The 24,324-nt window shown below is 37.8% G+C and overlaps 1 protein-coding gene across 3 annotated transcripts in view; it reads left to right on the forward strand.

Annotated features, from left to right (window-relative positions):
- LOC107693425 (cytosolic acyl coenzyme A thioester hydrolase-like) overlaps positions 1-24,324 on the forward strand; it is a 91,771-nt gene that overhangs the window by 20,147 nt on the left and 47,300 nt on the right. For 2 of the 3 annotated variants that reach the window (XM_016492812.1, XM_016492814.1), the window contains exons 4-7: positions 5,581-5,672; positions 5,919-6,033; positions 9,526-9,540; positions 9,760-9,846. In XM_016492812.1, coding sequence (XP_016348298.1) covers positions 5,581-5,672; positions 5,919-6,033; positions 9,526-9,540; positions 9,760-9,846 — 309 coding nt within the window. The remainder of the gene's footprint in view (positions 1-5,580; positions 5,673-5,918; positions 6,034-9,525; positions 9,541-9,759; positions 9,847-24,324) is intronic. The other variant, XM_016492813.1, reaches the window with a different exon arrangement.

The following is a 24,324-nucleotide window of genomic DNA, read 5'->3' on the forward strand; positions in this document are numbered from 1 at the left end:
GGGGCATATCAAGCAGCCCCGCCCCTTTTTAAAATTGCCAATAGCGTTCGTTTATATCACAGCTTGGGCTAGAGCCGTTCAGAGCCGTTGAGCTCCGTAAAGCCGCATTTGACAGGGTATGCCAGCCACAATCTCATCCATATTGCTATAAAATAAAGCATTCTGTGTAGTATTCAAATAACTCTGATACATTTTGTGGTCTGCGCCAACTCGCGCATGTGATCCGCTCCGTGCTATCGTGTCTCTGGACCGGAGCAGAGTGTGTGTGCGGTGCGGTGGTTAGCGTGACACAGCGCCAAACCAGACTTCTTTTTTTCCTCAATGGAAAGCATATTTACACTGTTTGAATCGTTCCCTGTCCCCTATATAGTGCACTACGTGCCATTCACTGTACAGAAAATACTAATTCTGTGGACAAGAGACCGATTTCAGCCGCGGCTTCAGCGTCTATTTTATAGTGTAGGGGGCGGGCGCTTCGGATTCTAGAGAGCATTTGATTGGACAGAAAGTTTGATGAGAAGCTGAAGTACGATGTGACATCAAAAAAAATCGTTGAGCCATTTTGGCGGAAGTGACGAACTGCAAGCTTTGAATGTTTATATCTTCTAAATGCGAATTTTGTCACTGTTTTGGAGCACACTGCCATATAGATACCCTTAAGACTAACATATTGATACTAACACCCAAAAAACGTTAATTTTGATTTCATGGGGACTTTAATCACTGGTTCTCAATTCCAGCTCTGCTCTGCACATTTAGCATGTCTGCCTTATTTAACACCTGATTCAGATCATCAGCTCGTTAGGAGAGAGATCCATGAACTGAACTGAGTGTGTCAGATAAGAGAGACATACAAAATGTGCAGAGCAGTGGCTCCCCAGAACTGGAATTGAGAACAGCTGTTTTAAATTAATTTCTTTAAGTGTAAACTGAATGTGATGTTTTCAGACTCCTAATTACATGTTATTTGCAATTGCTATTTACAAAGCAGTGTATAAAGCATGTCACAAGAAGTAAAACTTTCAGTTTAAAAGTGTACTGAAGTGTGTCATGAAAGTGTTGCGTTGGAAATGCACAATGGCGTTTTAGAGTCAGCACTTGTGCCAATACAGAAACTCACTTTCGAAAATATTCATCAATATATATTGACTGAATGCACCTCATTTTGTCAAATGTATAGTAGACATGTGCCACTGTCCTGCATACTTCATGTAGGTTCAAATCTATATTAAGCGTGAGGCAATGTGAGGGTTGGCAGTGCCTTTAAAGGCAAGTCCATCTCTAAACAAATTGTTCAGCACACCTGCAATCACTCATGTTTCTGTACACAGTTGTACTGCACAACGTCTTTTCTTTTCGTGTCTGATCAGTGGGTTCATTTTGTAACCAGTGATTAAAGTGTTGGCTGGCAGTAATGGAAAATCTGAGATTGTAATCAAGAGCAATCTACTCCGGTAGACGTCAGTCACTAAAAAAACGTTTAGATTATTCACCGCAGACTCAGATATAGTGAACATCTGCAGTCAACACAGTATTAAAGTGTCTGTATATTTACAATGAGAATACACATTTTAATCATTAGATGAAAAGGTTGAATTAGCAGTGTACTAAATCAACATATAAAGCCACCATGATTCAAAAACTTGTTAGCTAGAGAGATGTTTGTTGCTAAGAGACTATTTTGTCAGATACTTATAGGATCAGATTGTGACTTCCATCTACACTGTAAAAACAGAAAATTTGTGGTAGATTCTTTAAAAAGCTATGCCTTAAAACTCACCTTTATTGATGTAATGTAATCAGTGTTGGGGAATGCTAGGTTATATTATATACAATACCAGTCAAAATGTTTAGAACAGTACGATTTTCTGCTCACCAAGGCTGCATTTATTTGATCCAAAATACAACAAAAACAGTAATATTGTGAAATATTTTTTACAGTTTAAAATAACTGTTTTCTATTTGAATATATTGTAAAATGTAATTTATTCCTGTGATCAAAGCTGAATTTGCAGCATCATTACTCTAGTCTTCAGTGTCAAGAAACATTTCTGATTATTATTAATGTTGAAAACAGTTGTGTACGATTCTTTGATGAATATAAACAGCATTTAGCTGAAATAGAAAGATTTTGTAACATTATACTGTGCAAAAGTTTGGGGTCAGTAAGATTTTTGGAAAAAAAAATAAGAGAAATTAATACTTTAATTCAGCAAGGATGCATTACATTGATCAAAAGTGACAGTAAAGACGTTATAATGTTACAAAAGATTTCTATTAAACAAAATGCTGTTCTTTTGAACTTTCTATTTATCAAAGAATCTTGAAAAAAATGCTGAAAACACTGGAATAAATTACATTTAAAAATATATTCATATATAAAACAGTTATTTTAAATTGTAAAAATATTTCACAATATTAATGTTTTTGTTGTATTTTAGATCAAATAAATGCAGCCTACAGGTGAGCAGAAGAGACTACTTCAAAAACATTTACAAATGTGTTTAAAAATGTTTAAGACGTTTTAGGAGATGTTTTATTATTGAGATAACTGGGAAAATTGTCCTGAATTAACCCTATATTATATTATATTCTTCTCTGCTCTGTAGTGCACTAGACCTAGATTTTACCCTTCACTAAGTAGTTGAAATTCATGAGGTGAAAAATGTAAAAAATGTTATTAGATTTTTTTAGATTCTACATTATATATTATATACATTTTCAATTTCTGTCTACTTCAGAGCATTTCTGAGTATAAAGCTGTTGAGTGGTAAGTCTGCATTTTATACTTCTACTGTAAAACAATATTATTCAAAATTGAAAATGATATACAGTATATGGTGTCATCATGTGTCCAGTAAGGGAGCTCTTTTTTGCCCATGATTCTTTGCTTGTGGAAAACATGTAAATATCCCACTGTGTAGAACCATTAGACAAGCTGCTGTGGAAACCAATTAGAGAAGCCATTCTCTCACCATGGTAGCAGCAGAATCCCTGCATGGTTGTCATAGCAACCGGCTTGTCTGGATGACTTCAACAGAGTGTAAAATGCAAATGCTATTCCTAAATGCAGTCTGTCAGAATTAATCCTGCTCTTTCTGCTGAATTGGTACAGTTCAGTCTTAAAGGATTTGTTTTGTGTTCGTAAAATGTTGGAGAAACAGCTCTTATTTATCTGCTGTGTTATTGTCTGTATTGCAACCTTGAAACATGTGTCAAAATTGGATATCAAAATGGTGTCTGTGGCACCATACCACCACCTGTCTAAGACCACCTGTCTAGACTAGCATCTAGGCGTTACAAAGAATACAACATTATTAGGTGCATTAGTATTACTATCATTTGGAAATGTTCGATCTAACTTATTAAACATCAGGATTCCTTGGCTTTAAAATGAATGAATGAATGAATGAATGAATGAAAAATTTAATAAATAAGTGAAGAATGAATTAATGAATGAATAAAATAAATAAATAAATGAGAGTAGAAAGAATGTAAAATAAATACTTGTTTTGTTTTTCATGCATACATCACAATTTATATCCCCAAAATGTTTGGTTATTAAGATTAAATATTTAGTTTTAGTAAATTATATTTTGACATCAAGATCATTCAGAACTGGATTTTTCAACTGCAAATTTTCAGGGCTGCCTTTCTAGTTCTTTTCAGCTATAAAGATATTTGTATTTAGGTCTGATTCTCATTTACTAACTAGACTTTTGTCTCAATAAACTCCGAATTTACTGCTTATTAGTAGATAGCAAGGTAGTTGTTAAGTTTGGGATAGGGTTAAGGCATCTAAAATATGGTCATGCAGAAAAAGACATTCATATGTGCTTTATAAGTACTACTAATAAGGCTAATATGCTAGTAAAATGCATGCTAATAAGCAACTAGTTAATAGTAATAATTTGACCTTAAAGTCTTCCCAAATATTTTAACAGAAATCGCTTTTTGTGTGTAATCTATAAAATGATTTTTAAAAATCCTTATCCAGTTTACAATTGGAGAAGTCAATGAAATTCAGTAGTCAAAATGAGTAGGAGCCTCTTATATATAATATACAAAGTTACTATAAGTCTATCATAATACATACAGAACATAGTCTGTTCTCTTGCAATTGAAATGATTAATTTGATGTATGTGAAGATTATGCAAGGGAAATGAAATCTTCATGTCTCTATAAAATCTCAAGAAATTCGATTTTAGAATGCAAAGCAGAATTTCCTTATTTGGTATGTCATTATCACACTCATTGATGGTTTCATTAATTCAAGCCTTGCCATTCTGTGTGACAGCCTTAATTGTGTACTTATTCGCTCAAGCGCGCGGGTTTCCTCTCTGAAATATCTCTTGTTTCTAATAAACACAGCCTACCCAAAATAGCTTCACTTGCTCTTCAGAGAGCAAATCAGCTTCACTATGAGATGCTGAAGTCTTCATGACAACACCGGATCAGTAAATCTCATGTGTAATGGCACATGAAGATAAGATCTAACATTATTATCATTATAACCTTTTTAGTGAGTAGAGTTTAAAGGGATAGTTAACCCAAAAATGAAAACTACCCCATGATTTACTCACCCTCAAGCCATCCTACTGTAGGTGGATATGACTTTCTTCTTTCAGATGAATACAATCGGAGTGATATTTAAAAATGTCATGGCTCTTCCCAGCTTTATAATGGCAGTGAATGGTGGTTGAGTTTTGAAGCCCAAAAAAGTGCATCCATCCATCATAAAAAGCACTCCACACAGTTCCAGGGGGTTAATAAAGGCCTTCTGAAGTGAAGTGATGCATTTGTGTAAGAAAAATATGCATATTTAAAACTTTATAAACCGTAATCTAGCCTCCGCTAACTGTCATACGCGCATTCACGAGAGAGTGGCGTTCTAGCAGATGACGTAGGATGTAGGTGTAGCGTAAACTCCGATGAGAAGTGATGAATGCGGAAGCTCAGAGGAGAGAGCAAAACAATACAACGGTCACGAATTAGAAGTACAAAACGAGGATTTGTAAAGAAAAATGTCTGAGGATTTCAATATAAGCCAAGAGGAGACTGGTTTTCCTTTGCTGTAAATAAAACTTGGTTCTCGCGAGACTAGCTTATTCTCACTTTGGAAGAGCCAGGAATTTTTTTAATATAACTCTGATTGCATTCGTCTGAAAGAAGAAAGTCATATACACCTAGGATGGCTTGAGGCTTGAGAGTAAATCATGGAGTAATTTTCATTTTTGGGTGAACTATCCTTTTAAGTCTTGTTCTAATGTATTTTTTAATACTACATACATGTGACGTTGATCTGGGTCTCAAAAATTTAAAGTGTTGGTCCAGGTCTCAGCTTATGCAAGCCTGGATTTTGTTTTCCAGTATGTTTTTGTGTCTGTATCTTTTTTTATGACCCTTTTGAAAAACTCCTGTGCTTTTTGAGTACCTCAGATGTAACAAACATGTTACAATTACTCAGGCAATTACTGTACTATTTGACGTTACATTACTCTTTATGTAATAAATGCACTGCATTTGAAGAGATTCACATTCATTCTGATTATGCTGATTTTAGTTTTGCATTTTTGTAGGTGCCAAAAAATTGACCAATAAGGCAGCGCTATGGTATGTCCCTTTCTCCCTTCAAAACGTGGCCAAAATCATTGAAGTTCCTCCTATTGAGGTAAGAGTCTGTGCATCAGTAGATCCCACACAATGTTTTCTCTGAAGATTGACATTAGAACAATTTTTATCTTCTTTGTTCTTTATCGAAGTGAACATTCATGTGATTTCTCAAACGTCAAAGGTTTTGCCAAATCATTTTGCTAAGATTTGCTGACATTTCTCAATCAATTTCTCTGACAATTTTTTTTTACAAACAATTACTTGTGTCGATTTGTCTACTAGAGTGTGTTTTTGTCCATTGCAGTACTCCGGCCCAGAACAAGAGGAAGCAGGTAAAAAGAGATATGAGGCTCAGAAATTAGAGCGATTAGAGACCAAGGAGAGGAATGGTGAGATCATCATGTCTGTCTCTCTTCCAGGTAACACTTCCTCCTTTATGTCATTACACATGCTTATCCTCACTGAACTCATGTGTTTGATGTGTTAGTGATTGCATGGATCATACCCATCATGGTCAATATATAGCAGATGTAAAATATATACCTCGCAAAAAGTATGTACAGTACATGGCAGAACCATGGTACAGTAATGCTATCAGATGGTAACCATGGTTCCCTTTCAGTCGGTCACTTTCGACGTCACGTCGGTGACCAACGAATTGGGAATCTGGCTAGAGAGACCAATCTACTTAGAGTGTAAACTAAACGAGCCAATGCACATTGGCACGGGATGATTGCATCCAGCTGCCGCTGATCACAGCGCACGTATAAATAGGCAGCAGGTGCAACAAATACTCAGCTTTTCGCTTCGGAGCCGAGCGGTGTGACTGTTCTGCTCCTGACCTTCTACTGGAGAGAAGATGAGTTTTCACCGCGCTCTTTGTAGCTTCTTTTGTGTTGGTGGCATGGCGCTACAGCGGTGGTGGTTTCCCGTGTCGAGTGGGTTGCACACATCAGGTTGCACTACCCCCTGTTTGTGTTGCACGCGGTCATCTACCCTGTGTGCTTCAGCACTTAAAAGAGCAGTTTCAAAAAAGAGCATACACGGGTGCGTCTTTGTAAAGACGACGGTTCGTCTTTTTAAAGATGCCGTTTCACCCGTGCGTTTCTGGATGCGTTCGTTACCTGGCACCGGGTGATGGTCACGATCGCTGGCTCACGTGCCTGGGCATTAAGCACACTGAGGTGACATTTGTGGATGAGTCATGTTCTCATTGCGGGAAGATGACCATCTTAGAGTTGCGGGCCAGGCTCCGTTACCTCGAAAGGGGCGGAGTTCCAGTGCCTCTGCCGCGATCTAGTTCTCTTCCTGTCAGAAGTCAGGGGAGGATTACTTCAGGCAGTAGCTCGGGCGGTCCGAGGGTTACAGTGGTGGCGACTTCTCTGAGGAACCAACCTCCGAGGATCCCCCATCCTCAAGCACTCTGCAACCAGCTGAGCTCCCCAGGGAACGGGCTGCGCCCTCTACAAAGAGCGTACCAGCCGTATCCTTTAGGGCTCCTCCCGACGATCGGATGTTGATCGCTGCTTCAAAGGGTGAGCCGGAACTCTTTGGAGAGGAAGATCCTGCCTCGCTGCCACCCTCCGGGATGATAGCGGGGCCGGATTCAGTTCCAGTGATGACGGCTATGCTTTCCCCGGCCTCCGAGAGGGTAGGGCTCGAGTGGACACCTCCACCGCATCCTGAACCCTCGAGGTTGGATGATTGGTTTCTTGGGGTGGCCTGCGCTGGTTCTCAGCGCCCCACTCCGGTGCCATTCTTCCCGGAAGTGCATGAGGAGCTTACCAGGTTGTGGACGGCACCTTTTACTGCCAGAAACCGACCTGCTAGCTCCTCCTCCCTCACCACCCTTGACGGTGGTGCAGCCAAGGGGTATACGGGGTCCTCCCAGTGGAGCAGTCGGTAGCGATGCAGTTGTGTCCTAATACTGCTTCCACCTGGCGGGGCAAACCGTCCCTTCCCTCCCGGGCCTGTAGGTACTTGTTTGGTCTGACTGGCAGTGCTTATGTGGCCTGTGGAGAAGCTGTATCCGCCCTACACGCCATGGCGTTACTGCAGGTCCACCAGGCTAAGGCACTGAAGGACCTGCACGAGGGTGGTCATGATCCAGAATTTCTCGTGCGCCGAGCGACGAAGGTCACAGCGATGTCAACGCTTGTGGTCCAGAAGCGCCATCTCTGGCTGTGTCTGGCCGACATGAGGGACGCCGACAAAGTGTGGTTCCTCAATGCCCCCCGTGTCCCAGACCGGCCTTGATTTGACATTGATTAGCCCTAGCCCCAGCCCTAGCTTTTCTCTGTCCCGTCCGCACTGTACGTGGACAGGACACAATGCTTCAGGACCTCAGAGCAGCTCTTTGTTTGTTACAGAGGTCGGCAGAAGGGGAATGCCGTCTCCAAACAGAGGATGGCCCATTGGATAGTGGATGCCATCGCCCTGGCTTATCAGGCACAGGGCGTGATCTGTGAGCACACTCTACTAGAAGTGTTGCATCCTCCTGGGCACTGGCTCGTGGCGCCTCGCTGACAGATATTTGTAGAGCTGCGGGCTGGGCGACCCCCAACACTTTCGCTAGGTTCTATAGCCTTCGTGTTGAACCGGTATCCTCCTCTGTTCTCACCTCAAACTGGTAGAAGCACCGAGAGGCCCCGGCTTAGTGTCGGCTTGCTATGTCACAAATATTGACACTTTCTCCAGAGATTCCATACTGTAGACCCTGTCGAGCTCCTCCATCCCCTCGGCAGCCAGATGTGGCGGAACGTCTGGGGCCAGGCCCTCATTCGATGAATCCGTGAGAACCGGTAGAGGGCTGGGTTCCATATGTAGTGACCCGAGTGGATCCCATGTCTGTAAATTCCATGGTATAGTTCAGAGCACGTTTTTCCCCGGCAGACATTCTGCCATTTCCCAAGAGGTTTGAAATCACCTCTAAATCTTCCATATGCACCTAAACGGGTTCCCATATGTCTAAGTGCTTCTGAAACCTCCTTCGGGAAGGATCCCGAAGGAGGTTCCGCAACGTTCCGCAACGTTCCTGTTCCAAGTGGAACGGGTAAGTTTTCTCAGTGTTATCCAATCTCACTGAGTGGGTAGTGATAAGACAAACAGTGACTGGCCTTCCTGCTGCGAGCCCTGGCCTATACTCAAGGGGGCGCAGGAGGCCCGCACAGGACAGTGGAAGGGCCAGCATCCGTGGTGCTTTGCTAGGGATTCCCAATTCGTCGGTCACCGACGTGACGCCGAAAGTGACCAACTGAAAGGGAACGTCTCGGTTACGTATTGTAACCCTCGTTCCCTGAAGGAGGGAACGGAGACGTCACGTGCCGTCACCACAGCTGCTGTACCACCGCTGAGTGGCCGGGTCACCGGCTCGGCTCTTCAGCGAAAACCTGAGTATGCGTTGCACCTGCTGCCTATTTATACTTGTGCTGCGATCAGCGGCAACTGGATGCAATCATCGCATGCCAATGTGCATTGGCTCGTTTAGTTTACACTCAAGTAGATTGGTCTCTCTAGCGAGAATTCGTCAGTCATCGACGTGACGTCTCCGTTCCCACCTTCAGGGAACGAGGGTTACAATACGTAACCAAGACGTTCTTTGATAGCATAGTACTGAATGATTAGCATACACATTTACCATCTTCTTTAAATGGTGTACCGAAAATGTACTGAAAAGTAAAATGTACTGAAAATGAGGTACTCCAGAGTACTGAAAAATTATACAATGGTCTTTGTCCAAAAACATAGTGTTACCATAGTACATGTCCAACTAACATCATGGTTCCTTGGCCATTTTTTATATTTTTGTTAGTGATTTCTCTTTTTGTTGGACATTTAATCTGTCAGTAAATGTTTTATGAATCGAGTCTCACCTTGATTTCATTTTGTTATTTTGCTCTGATGCTGCACAGATAGACAAACAAAAGGTATGTATAAATATTTCTCTAAAGAACTATGAATTATTTGTCTAATAAAGGAACATGAAGAATACTTTTTTTGTGGCATCAGGAAACTATTTATTTATGTATTTATTTATTGCTCAGATAAGTTTTGTTTTTTGCTTTTATTTGCAGATCTTTATATTAAATTATATTTGTATGTGTGTATTTTTTATGTTTTTCTCTCTTTTCTCTTTTCTTTTTTAGAGCCCTACACTGTTGCATTTAGTCAGTCGAGTCTGATCCACCTCATCGGCCCATCTGACTGCACTCTGCATGGCTTTGTACATGGAGGTAATACACTTTTTTATATTTATTTATTTATTTATTGATTACCTTTATTTATATAGCGCTTTATACAATACAGATTGTGTCAAAGCAGTATTACAGCAGTATTACACTTTACAGTGTCAAACAGGAAAATAGTGCGTCAATAATGCAAGAGGACAATAGTAAACACTACATTTTCCAGTTAAAGTCAGTTCATCATTGATTCAGTGATGTCATTGTCCAGCTCAGTTCAGTTCAAATATTATCTGTGCAATCAAGTTGACAATATTGCTAGAAATTAAGTGTCCCCAACTAAGCAAGCCAAAGGCGACAGTGGCAAGGAACCAAAACTCCATCGGTGACAGAATGGAGAAAAAAACCTTGAGAGAAACCAGGCTCAGTCGGGGGGCCAGTTATCCTCTGACCAGACGAAACCACCCAATAAAGCATTACAATAATCTAACCTTGAGGTCATAAACGCATGAATTAACGTTTCTGCATGTGATATGGAGAGCAGAGGTCGTAATTTAAATATATTTTTAAGATGGAAAAATGCGGTTTTACAAATGATAGAAATGTGGCTTTCAAAGGTAAGATTGCTGTCAAATAGCACACCTAGGTTCCTAACTGATGATGAAGAATTGACAGAGCAGCCATCAAGTGTTAGACAGTGTTCTAGGTTATTGCATACGGGGGTTTTTGGTCCAATAATTAACACCTCTGTTTTTTTCTGAATTTAGCTGTAGGAAATTACTTGTCATCCAGTTTCTTATTTACAAGAAATATGAGATCCTCGAGTCAGATGATTCTTCATGTTCCTAAAACTAGATTAAAATCAAAGGGTGATAGGGCTTTCTCAGTGGCTGCCCTACGATTATGGAACCCTCTTCCAATGCACATTAAGTCTTCCCCCATCTGTGCATGCTTTTAAGTCTAGATTGAAATCATATATTTTTAGTATAGCTTTTAAAATTGATTGTTCAGGATTTTATTTTTAATTTTAATTTTTGTTTGTGTGACGATAATGATTTATGGGTGACCCTTTATCAAGTTGCTTCCCATGACAAGAATTTCAAATCAGTCACTTGTGGGGTTTAATTTCAGTTAGGAAGTAAGGCATCTTGTATTCTAAACCTTGTGTAGTGTTTTTTCTTTAAATTTTTTATATATACATTTTTTTTATTATTATCAGTCAAATCCATTGATATCAATGGGAATAGTGCACTGAAGATAAAGAAAGAAGACAGAACTGTCTGTGGTCCAACTGGCTGAATTCCTGCTTTATTTAAATGCACAACAACTCTTTCCATGCTCTGAAATGAGCTTAGTGTCATATTGATATAAATCAGTAGTGAAGGGAAGATCAAATCATTTTCCTGGCTTGGATTCTTAATTCTCATTCAGCAAAATGAACAAATTTTCATTCAAGTTAAATAAAAATGGTACATTTTCAGTAGCCAAATTTTTCACACATCTACATACACAAACCTTAATTATATCCTGAATTAAGAACTCTTGATAATACCAGCCACACTGAGGAAAAAAATGCCTTTAAAATTGATTTTGAAACAATTTTCACTCAAAAATTGCTAGTAAAATTCTGAAATAATTACAAAGAAACAAGTAGCACACTGAATTAAACATACACTTTTTAAGTATAAAGACTGAAATAGTATTTTCTTGTAAAATGTATTCCAATAATATTTGTTTTATTTAACTTCATGAAATAATTGTTTACAATGCAAAGAAAAATGATGAGAAATAATTAATGATTAATTCACTATTCAATTGTGTCTTCTCGTCCGAGTTGTTAGTTCTTTTGTTATGTGACATCCGCACAATTAGTCCACCTCCTGAGTCATTTCGTTCATGATTAAAATAAAATAGCACATGTGTGGTGACAAAACAATGAATTCACACTCTGAGAGAACTTCTTAATGCTGAGTCATATAAAAGAGTCATTTAAAATGCACAAAAAGTTCATGGGCAACCCATTACTAACCCTCAGTCAGACTGTTCTAGTGTAGGCGGTCATAAGACACAATACGCAGTAAAAATATTTCTGTTCTAAAATTATTCTTAGCCTCTAACTCAATCACTGCCCAGTGAAATCAATGTATTAGTCAATGGCTTAAGACAGACATTATTTCATTGACTAACGCAGAATTTAGTTGCATATACTTGCAATGTAGAGGGTTGGCTGTAACCACCACAGCCCCATTTATACATGCATGACAAGTAGTCGACTCACTGACCTGAATGAGTTATATAAACACAAGAACATCAGCAGCACAGTCTGTGTAGAAGGGAATATTTGACACACACACAGCTGAATCTAAACCTTAATTTTCGATCTGGAAAATGTCTCCTATCAGGCATATGTATCTAAGTAAAATCAATGTTTGGTTTATATGCTAAGCTGCCTGACAATTGAGGTTCTAAAACTGGTATACTGTCATTTACACACACACAAACCATTTACAATGGTCATTTACAATCCATTTATCACATGGATTAATCACATGCATGTAAGAAAGAAGAGAGGATAAAAGTCAAATGAGTAGTGGTGCATCAATAATGTGAAATGGGACGACCCTGACGTCAGTAAAAGAGAGAATCATTTCATATCTTCTCAGTTATTCATATTACATGTTCTGTACTGCTGCATTCAAGCTAAAGCATGTCAAGTGATCACTCAAATTCATGTTACATTTCCATTTGATGTTTACACAATTAATGGAACACATTTACATGCAAATAATACTATTGTATTTTGTGTCTTTATAGTAAAATAATTTATTTTAACAAAGTCACATAAAATCTCACGTTTATGAGTTTAAACATCAGTTTAAAAATGTTTTCCTATTTACAGTAATACAGCAAAATTCATATTGAGTGCTTTAACCCAACTGAGTGCTCACTAAAAACTACATCACTTACATATCAGTGAATTCAAGTTTATTTGATTCAGATGTGATTGAAGGTTGAAGTGTTTACTTTGTAATTAGTTTATTTCTGCCAGTTTGACTCACTGAGGTTGATTTGTGGACTGCCTGTGAGCATGCAGACAGGCATTATTGCATTGTCAGGAAAATCAGCCAGGTTTAGGCTATTGACTATTGCCTGTATCTAGCTGTTCCCCTTAAAATTCATGCTTTAAGAGCTCAATGAGAACGCAATGATCTCCAGGAGGCAAAACAGACACTTCCCTCTTCTGAAACTGTATTCGCTGGTGGAGCTGTTGGATAGTGTTATTTTAGATACGTTTTATTTTTTCTCATATTTCATGAGACTTGTTTTGTTTTATTTTATCACTGTTTAAATTTTCTCAAATAACCGACTCTCTTGCATCCTTGGTGAAAACACCTTTGCTAGTGACATGAACATCATATAGTCTTGAGGGTGGACAGGTAAAAAAACCCTACCCTTCACACTCTAGCATCTGCTCAGCAATGCACCAACAACCACTCAAGAACACATTAGCAACTGCAGAGGAACACCTTGGCAAACATGTACTACTCTAGTATTGTGGATGCAAGATTTGCATGTGCAAACTCCACTTTTCTTTTTTTTTTATTGAATTGAGGCCAAAAAAGACTGACTGTATCTATCATATATGCCCTTTGATTTACTTCAAAGCACCGTTTTTGTTTTAAGTTTTCATGCAAAAAGTAATTAAAAGAGAATCTTTTGCAAACTTTTTTCAAACTTCTGCACAGAATCATAACGAGAAATAACCAGTTCATTCAGTTCGTTGAGGTTCATCTATTGATCACTGTATCAATAATTCACTTTATGGGAGAACCTCCCTCTATCCCTTTATCTCTATCTCTATAGCGCTTTATATAATACAGATTGTTTCAAAGCTTCACAGTAATAATCAGGATAATAACAGATGCAAACTTATTAAAATATGAGACAAATTCAAATTCTGCTATAAAGCTATAAAAAGTCTGCTATAAAGTCATTATTCAGCTCAAGTCAGTTCAGAGTTGATTCAGTTGAGTTTAATAACTATTTAAAGTTAATCAATTATGAAAAGCTATAAGCAGCTCTACGGAAGGCATCATTTTTGTATCATAATTTTAAAGTAAGTACATAGTAGTTAAAGTACATAGTAGTTAAAGACGCCTAATATAATGTAGGCCCAACGGAAAGGACAAAACATGGTTTAAAGACACTTAATATTCAGTAATATTATCGATTTGACTGGATGAGGAACAAAACTTGAACAGAATTTATTGTTTTCTGTAGAGCTTTTGGCAAATTTTAAAAAGGAGCTTAAAATAATGCCTAAGTAGATTTTTGGTCATGAAAAGTTGTTTTGGAGGTGGAGCAAAAAAGTTAAACTAGACAAACATTACATGTTTTTCACGATTCACCTGGGCACGTTCTAAATAATGTGAATCATACATAACAGGCTTGTAAATGAAATAGAATAAACAATTAAATAAGGTCCATTGACTTCATGTTGACTTCAAAGGCAAAACATGTACATCTAATTAGAGCACTCATTTGGGGAGGAGGACTAATTTGAAAGATCCCGTTTTTAATGTCATCTAAGGTTTGCTCAAAATGGGAATGAAATAATCCTTTTCTAACACTTTCAGAGGATTTCTTTGAACATTTGGTATAGTGAGCTATAAAACTGATAAACGTTTTCAGTTTTCTCCTAGATTAGACACTCTTAATTTACTCGTAATACATCAGTCTTCTTCCTCTTCTGTACTAGGCCTGTAGCATCTCAAACCTGTGTGTGTGTGTGTGTGTGTGTGTGTGTGTGTTTGTGTGTGTGTGAGTGTGTGTGTGTGTGCACGCAAGTTTGTGCACCAGTAAAAACATCAGGCATAATGAATGTCTCACTTACACCGACTTATTATTCTGCTAACAAGGAACGTCCAGGATAGAAAACACTGAAAAGCCTCCTGGCTGAGCTGGATCCATCAACAGCAAATGTTTGTTCTTATCGTCTCCTGCACTCATCTTTTCCCCACTGTTTCTGGCTAATGATGTTCTTGAGGATGGAATGATGGCGGCTCAAATTGATCTAATTCATTTGCCCTGGCTGAATACAGAAGATTGGTTCAAAACAAATTGAGCCATACTGAGGTAATTCTGTTAATGGTTCGTTGAAAAGGACAGGGAGAGGTGACTCCAGGGGCGACAGTTTAATTTTTATGTAAGATGATAAAGTGAGATAATAAAGTGATTTGAGTCATAAAGTGAGAGTTGAATGAAGGTCAGGGAATAAGCAAGTGAAACCTATCCTAGGCTATAAATGTGTTTAAATGTTCATTGCTTGTTAAAAGTGCCATTAAAACAATTATGATTTAATGTTGAATGAGCTTATGTGTCACTCAACACATAAGGCTATAAAGTCTTCTTAAAGGAGATGTGGGCAGTTTATTTTTTCCAATGTTAAGATAGAGATATTCCACCCCAAAATTAAATTTTCCCTCATTTACTCACCCTCATGCCAGTATATGACTTTCTTTCTTCAGAAGAACACAGATGAAGATTTATAGAAAAGTAATCCATGTCTGTGAGTCCATATAATGCAAATGTATGGGACCCAAAAGTTTCAAAAACCACACAAGGAATCCATACGACCCCAGTTGATGAATTATTGACTTCTGAAGCAAAAAGTTAGGTATGTGTTTGAAAAATGCTAATATTTAAAACTTTTTAAACCGTAAACCATAATTTTTGGCCAACTGTCATATGTGGGTTCATGAGTTCACACATCAGCACATTGTGAAACTCGCATGAGAAGTTATGGTCCTCTGTGATCCTGCTTCACTTCTGGGGTGAGCTTCAGAATACGCTTGCATCACGCTTCACAACGCGCTGACGTAGCATTTCACAAAGCTCTCATAAACCTGCATATGTCAATTGTCAGTTACCTCAAAGTGACGGATTATAGTTAATAAAAACATTTAAAATACTAGTATTTTTTTCTTACACATCCCTACTGTTTCACTTCAGAAGATATTGATTCATCAGCTGGAGATGTATGGTTTACTTTTGTAATGGTTTGTGTTTGCTTTGTGTGGTTTTTGAAGCGTCAACTTGGGGCCCCATCATCTTGCAATTTATGGACTCACAGAGGATTATTTTACTAAAAATCTTTGTTCATCTGAAGAAACAACCTCATATGCACCTGGGACGGAGGGTAAGTAAATGATGAGAACATTTTTGGATGGCGCATACCACTAAATCCAAAGTTTTGACATGAATGATTAGTGTCTGCATATAGGCAAACATACCATTTTAAAGTACTCCATTAGTTTGCTTGCGGTTGATGCATGCGGACTAGAAGCTTTTTACCTTTGTCCAGTGTCTGTAGCACTTTCTGGAGGTTTGACGAATAAAATGCCTAGTACTTAGACTTGTGCAATCATGAGGATAGAGTCCTGCATTGATGAGTTTTGTTTCGTTTCGTTTCGTCAAAACCTGGAAATGAGGTAGCATTTTAGTACTTCCGGTTCTTTTGCACAGTGTGACAAAAACAGGCTTCATTTTCATTTTTTTTTTTTAATATAAAACTGCTGTAACAGAAATATAATAAAAGATGCCATTGTTAGATAATAATTAAAGGTATAAAAATATGAATCACTGCTTTCAATTTTATTATACTTCATAAGTCTGCCTAGGTGATATTTTTGATAGATCAGAATTTTGTTGGTTTAGGTGTTTTTTTTCAGTTCAATCAGTCCTATGAGCAGACCAGTGCAAGAGAAAATAAAATTTCCCCCCAAGCTCTCTCTCACAGCTGTGTCTGTATGCAAGGACGTTTGGCTTACACACATGCACACACACTCGCTCTCTGCCTTCACCGTCTGTTTCCACGTCTGTTTTTCCCCATTGCGCATGATGAAAGCAGACCAAAGCTACTGAATATCCTGAATGGATTTCTAAAGGATCAGAGACAGGCTGTTTGTCAGAGGGAAGAGGGAGGTCCTTGGGTTTGTGCCTGACCCTTGGCAACCACTGTTGCACGACACAAAGCAATATGACAGCTGTGATTTCCCTCTTTGATATGGAACTGTCCTTTGGTCTCCATCTCAGTTCCTTCTTAATAGTATTTATCTCATTCATAACTTGCCTGGCATTCAAATTAATAATTTTACTTTGGTTGAAGATGCATTCTCTTTTTTCTCCCCTTTCCTGTGCTGTTAAATGAACAGTTCATTCAGAAATGAAAAGCCAGTCATCACATCTGCATATTGTTCCAAACCCATATGCTGTTATCTTTTTTTCTCTGCAATAGAAAAGGGACGATTTTGAAGATTATTTAGGCTGCCTTTTTCCATGCCACAATTGTTCTTAGTGACCACAGCTGTAAAGCTCCAAAAATGGAAAAAAAACACACAACCTCATATCATAAAAACTTTGAATTTACTGAAAATCTTCCTTTACTCATAACTTACAAATCTCGTTATAAAACTTCCACATATGCAGATCTAAAAACCATTGCCGAACAATGCCGGCATTAATGAGATTTGTGAACTACTGTGAAAAAATTTTAAATTAAGAATTGTAAATCCAAATTTAAATTGAATTGACCACAACACATAGGAAGTTGAATTGGAATTTGAAACGGCAGTCAGTTGGATTTACATTTACATTTAGTCATTTTAGGAGACGCTTTTATCCAAAGCGACTCACAAATGAGGACAATAGAAGCAATCAAAACCAACAAAAGGGCAATAATATGTAAAGTGCTGTGACAAGTCTCGTTTAGCCTAATGCAGTACACGTAGCAAGGTATTTTTTGTTTGTTTGTTTTTTTTATAATAAATAAAAATAAAAACAAGTATATAGAATAGAAAAATCATAGGTAACGCTAGTGTTAGAGGGTCTTTTTTTTTAATAAAAATAAAACGTCAAAAAAAAATAGAAAAAGAAGAGAAGTTAGTGGGCCATTTATTATAATAAATAAAAAGAAAACAAGAAGATTAGAAGAATGCTAGTGTCAGAGGCTCTCTCTCTCTTTTTTTTTAAAGAAGACAAGTAGTAAGAATAGAAATAGAATTGAGAGTGCAAGTGTTAAAGGGTCAAGGTTTTTTTTTTTTTCTTAAAATTAGAATAGAGAGTGCTATGTTAGTGCTATGTTAGAATAGTGAGTTAGAGCAAATGAAGATGGAAGAGATGTGTTTTTAGCCGTTTCTTGAAGATAGACTCAGCTGGTCGGATTGAGTTGGGCAAGGTCATTCCAGCAGGAGGGAAAAGTTCATTTAAAAGTCTGTGAAAGTGATTTTGTGCCTTTTTGGATTTACTGAGTTATAATTCAAAGAAATTCCACGAGTATTTGCATTTGGGAAATAAAGTGTTCTTTGTTTTTAAGTGTCCACCATTGTCCATTAATCTACAGCCTAAAATTCAGAGTTTGTCTTAATTTTATCTATTAAAAAGGAAGTTCATCACTTTTCATCACTCTTCACTGCAACTCTGCTTCCTGTTTTCTAGCTCAGTGAAAATTCAACTCAAATTAATAAAGTGAATTGGAATTCAAAAAGGAATTCTCAATTCAGTTCTGAACGGCAAACAATCTTGCTTTTAGAGTGCAAGCTTTTCATAAAAAAACTTGTCTGGTGTGTTCTTCAGGCAAAGCTGCTATGTGACCACTTTTATTATGCTTTGTTGGTCATTTTTTGAGCAATCAGGAAACGAGCAGCTCGGACATTCTGCCTAATATCACATTTCTAGTATTTTTTTCTTTTTTTTATCCAAAAAAAAAAAAAAAGGTCATATGGGTTTGGAACAACATGAAGGTGAGGAAATGATGACAGATTTTTCATTGTGGGTGAGCTGTTCCTGTAAGTACACTTTCTGTGTCATTTATTGCTCAAATAAACGGAGTTGATGCTGCTTTAAACAACACTTTTGAATTAGAAGGTAAGATAGTGAGCTTGGGTTCTTGAGAGTGAAATATGTGGGGGCTGAGAGAAGATTTTAAAAATTCAAAGCTCATTTGACTTTGCTATGTGACAGGTTGCTATGAATAGCTGTCTTGTGTAGGCATTGTGCGTGGGATCATGTTTTCTCATCGTTTAAAGGTTTGGTAGAATCTGAATCTGTCATGGCCACAGTACACAGCTCTCACAGTCTTCAGCACTTTCACATGTTCCCATGTTACCTGTAGAGGGGTTTGGCTGACAAAAAAGTTTAGAAAAGCCTGCTTTAAATGAATGAAAGACTGAACATTTTTGATCAGTTTGTGAATATTTTATGTGACAGTTCACTTTAAGCTAAATGCAATATAAATGTTTCATGTTGTCTTAAAAATAAGGTTATAAAGCAAGATGAAGACCTAACATTACTTCATAATCCAGATTGTTGAAGTTCTGGTCTAGTGGCTATTTAGGATCTGCGTTCACATGGGAGACCATACGAGATCATAGAAAAACACAGACTGAAAGAGCTGCCAGCTGAATCGTGGGGGCCAGAGCGATGTGTGTTTGGGGACGAGAGAGTATGTGTGTTACTGGACACTGGACAGAGATGAAGAGTGTGTGTGTGTGTGTGAGGAGAGGAGGCATTGATAAAACTAACAGATGGGTGCATGATGCATCTGGATTTCCTCCAGCAGGAAAGATTATAGAGTGCAGACAGGTTACATCCATCACAGATCAAGTGTGAGTGTGTTTATATCTGTGTGTGTTACTCAAAGAAAGGCTGTGCGCCAATATGGCGCTGTTATCTGTAGTAAGACAGTGGGAGTTGTGTGTGAGTAAACCCAGCTGAGTCTTTACCAGATATTACTATTTTAAAGGGATATTTTGGGTTAAATACAACAGAAACCGTTGTATGAACAGTAAATGTGTGTGCAGTGATGCACTTACAGTGAAAGCCTAGTGTTTGCAAGACTATAACCACAAACATTACAAGACTGATGCAAATAGATTTCTAAAATATACTTTTGAATTACAATCATCCACCCAGCCAACTCAAATAACACACATCTATGTGCTGTGTACAAACATATAAGCTTCACATAAGCCTATCTGTCACGATGTCAGTCAGTTCTCACCATGGACTACATTTCCCACAAGCCCTGCACCTGGCACTAATTAATTACACACACACCTGTTGTCCATCAGGAGCACTATAAATGTTGCTCACACACACACACTCACTGCGAAGTATTGATTGAAGTTTATGATTGTCTGTCTGGTTGTGACTGCTCCGTGCAGAGCGTTTCCTGAGCCTTAGTTTAAGTCTAGTCTGTTCCTGTGTTTACCTTTTGCCTGTGTTTGACTTCGCTGTCACAATAAAGCTGCACTCCGACCCTGCCTTCTCGTATCCTTCCGTCCGTAACACTATCCTTCTATTTCTGTTGTATGTACAATATTTCTATTGTATGTACAATACTGTACATGGTTTGTGGTTGGTTTAGATGATCATGCATTAAGCACTGATTTGTGGAACACACACAATTCATACATCATTTGTTCACCCTTCTGTACACAAAAGGAAAAACTGTTCTTGCAGCTTTTGTCCCATGCCAATTTTGTAGTCTGTCAAAAAAAAAAACAACAGAATTTCAGTAGAATTTTTCACCTTACCTTTATGGTGTTATACCTTTTCGTAACGTGACAGAAGTGGATATTATGAACTGCCATTGTATGCAAGAGACGAGTCTGTTTTTGTGTTTTATAGAAGAAAAATCAGAGCATATGGTTTTGAAAACACATGAGAGTGATTGATAGATTTTGGAGACAACTATTGACTTTCTGTGCTACGTAATGACTCATTGTGTCCTGGTAACACTTTATTTTGATAATCCCCATTAGTCATCCTGTCGACTATAAGGAAATTTGCAACTACACATGAACTAGCAGTCATTAGAGTTAAGAAAGATGAATAAATGTTTGCTCATGTATTGCTCATTGTTAGTTAATGACAAATATAGTTAACAAATGGAACCTGAAGTTTTATCGCTTATTCTACTAACAGTCTACTAATACTTAGTAGTTGTTAAAGTTAGTTGATGTGTAGATGGAAAGGTCCATCAAAAATAGTGTGACCATTTAAGAAGTCATTTTTTGTTGGTCAGAGTATTTACTAGCTTTTACAGGAAGTATTCAACATCCACAAGTGAATTCATTATGACTCACAAAGGCTTTAAATAAAGTAAAACTGTTGATGCAAGCTGCTGTGCTGACTAGGAGCCGGAAATACTCACAGTGTACAAATATACAGCAAATATTTTTCTCTTTTGAGCATGTGCAAAAATGTGCTGTTTCTGTGGTAACACTTCATTACAAAGCCATTTTTATTTATTTAATTTTTTTATTTTACCATTATGATAAAAAAAAATAAGAGAGAGGGTGCTATACTGTGATGTAAAGAGATTGTTGGTTTTGCTGATGGTACAGTTGTAAAGTAGAGCTAAAATTGTCTGAAATGTAGTGGAGAGAAAAACAAACCCACCAAAAAAATAAAAACAAACGAGCATTATCCCACAGTTTCATAGACAAGGCCTAAGCCTAGTTCCAGACTAAAATGCCTGTCTGGAAGAAACTTGCACTGACCGATCTTAAAATATGTCAGTTTTATTGTTTTGTCTCAAGATGCACACAAGTAATGTTATTTATAAGGCACATTTATAAAAGACACTTAAATGTCCTAATTGAACTATGGCCTAGTCCTGGTTTAACCTAAGCCCTGTCTGTGAAACCAGGCCTAAGAGTACTAAATTGAAGAGGAATATTTCATCATCTATCATGGTGACTCTAGGCTCAGACAAATGTTCAGGGGAAAGATTTTTGGGTAATCGTCACAAGAAATCTTATAATTGAACCGCTTGCTAGCAGCAAAGGCTCCTCTGGGACTGGCTTTGTAATTGCTGTTTTTCCATTGAGCGCCCAGTTCTCCTTCTGGAGCCCAGGAACCTTACATCATTCTTTGACTGTGCAGTTAAAGCACCCTTAGGTTTGCTTGCCATAATGGTCATTTGCATAAAGACCAATATTCAGTTTTGCCAGCATTTTTCTGACTGAAAAGAGTGCAGTCTTGTTGATGTTAAACTTTTGACAGGGTAACAGCACACCACATAATTATGTCTAATTAGGATATTATGAATTAATATTAATTGATGTGCACAAATAAATCACTGTTGCTTATTTTATTATCAAACTGTAAATTTTCCTGTTCAGTCCATATCGTGTTAATAATTTAGCAGCTTGTAGACTCTATATAATGATTGATAATATTTTAAAAAGTGCTTTCTTTTATTTATGTATTTATTTATTTATTCTTTTTTATCATCATACAATATATGTTGGGTCGCCACTTGTTGTCCAATGTAAATTCTGAGTCCTGTTGCAAAACCGGTGGTTGAGATATTCTGAATTACTCAATTTCAGTCTGAAGTCAGATATATTAAGACATCTGCCATATTATTGACTGTGGCTTAGATGCATTTGTCTATGCAAATCAGCCGATAGAAATCATTCTGACTGACAATTATGCAGGCATATATAAATAACTCCAGGAAAAAAGAAAAGCAGGTTTCAAATGTCGCTTCCATAATTCAACTGCAGTGGCAAAAACTCTCTGCCCATCATGAGAGTGAGTCAGATTGACTTTCATTTCACCTTACCAAAGGCAGATGGAGACGGATAGGGAGAGCTTTCATGAATTTAAATAACTGTAATGCACAGTCTCAGTGTTCTTAATACTGAGTTATCCTCAAGACACTAAAAAAAATAAATAGAAAATAAATAAATAAATGAAATGCTTGTATTTATATTTATTCTTGGATTATTCTTTTCTTTTTATATTTCTTTCTTGGATTTATTTTTTGCCTGATGTACTAGACCATGAAAACAACAGAACAGAAAGAGAACAGAGCAAAGATATAAATGCTTGAAATAAACACACACTAATGACACAATTTCATTGTCACGGTTGCTTTTGGGTGTTGGTTTATGTTCATATTTTCATGTCTTTTATTTTGTCTTTTTCATTCGTTTGTCTTTTTCATTCATTCTTTGCCCTAGATTATTATTCATTCGCTAGCATTCATGTTCATAATGTGCTCATAAGCCACGTATCATGGTTTTGTACTTCCAAATGTATTTGTGCACAGCACAGAAAATGCATCTTAATAACAGGTGGAAAGAGGGCCTAAGGTGACTGAACCAACCTGTATATATTGTGGAATGGATGCTGATAGCCCAGAATGAAATGCCAGTGGGCTGGCATCCCCAGCATGCTTTTTAACTAATTTAGCAAGACCAGGTTCACTAGAAAGACCATGCTTGTCAGCTAAGTTTTGCTGGTCAAGAGCATGGATATACCAGTAAACCCTCTAGTCCAGTTTGAACCAGCGAATGATCAATGGACTACACACCTGTTAAAATTGCAGCTTTTTAAGATTTAAAATGAATCCAAGAAAAATCACATCAGATCTTTTTTTCCACCTTTAATGCAACATTAAAACAAACAAAATTTAAGTAACAAATATTAACAAAACAAAGGAAACTAAAATTAGCATAAGCATTATTTAAATGATGCTAGTATCAGCTATTTGCTTATTAGCATGCATATTAGCATATTGGCTTTTTAACTCACATATTAATGTCTTATTCTGCATGACTATATTTTACATCCCTTAAACCTACCTCATTTCTAAACTTAACAACTAGCTTATTAACAATTAATAAGCAGCATATTATTAAAGGGGTCATATGATGCGATTTCAAATTTTCCTTTCTCTTTGAAGTGTTACAATCTCTTGGTGCATAAAGAAGATCTGTAAAGTTGCAAAGACTAAAGTCTCAAATCCAAAGAGATATTATTTATAAAAGTTAAGAGTCAGCCATGCCTACCTAAAACGGCTAGTTCTAACACGCCCCACATATCTACATCACGATGTGGGAATATTTGCATAACGCCGCCCAAATGTTCACGCAAAGAAAGAAGGCGTAACTTTTATTCTCGCTGTAGTATTGTTGCTGCCATGTCGTGAAGATGCTGTGTGTTTCGTTGTGAAAGCGAAACTACTTTGTTTGGTCTTCCAAAAGAGGACGATATCCGCTTCGTCATGCCTGGAGCTGATCCGTGCTGGTCGCTGAGGAAATACATCAACTTCGCGCTGTGGATCGCCGGATCGGCTTTCACCGTGGACGAAGCAGAGTCCAGCCCGGGGTCATCACATGTGGTTGCCGCAAGCCCTCTGGCCGCTCCTTCGTCGAATCCGTCGGCCGCGCCGTTCTCAAGCCCGCCGCCACTCACTCTAGGCCTCCGTGTGAAACTACTTTGTTTGGCCTTCCAAAAGAGGACACGACTAGAAATCAGTGGTTAAATTGTATTTACAACACTGTTCCAGAACAGTTCAACCCAAATGTGTGCAGCGCATTTTATGGAGGACTATTTCCTGATCCTGGGAGAATAGACTACAATGCCGGCTGTTCTGACTCACAGACTGCAAGTACGTTTTTTTATATTTAAAGAATTTGCCACTGATGATTCAAACGCGAGTTTTGAGCAGTG

Source organism: Sinocyclocheilus anshuiensis, unplaced genomic scaffold, assembly GCF_001515605.1.
Source record: "Sinocyclocheilus anshuiensis isolate Anshui unplaced genomic scaffold, SAMN03320099.WGS_v1.1 scaffold1562, whole genome shotgun sequence".
NCBI lineage: Eukaryota > Metazoa > Chordata > Actinopteri > Cypriniformes > Cyprinidae > Sinocyclocheilus > Sinocyclocheilus anshuiensis.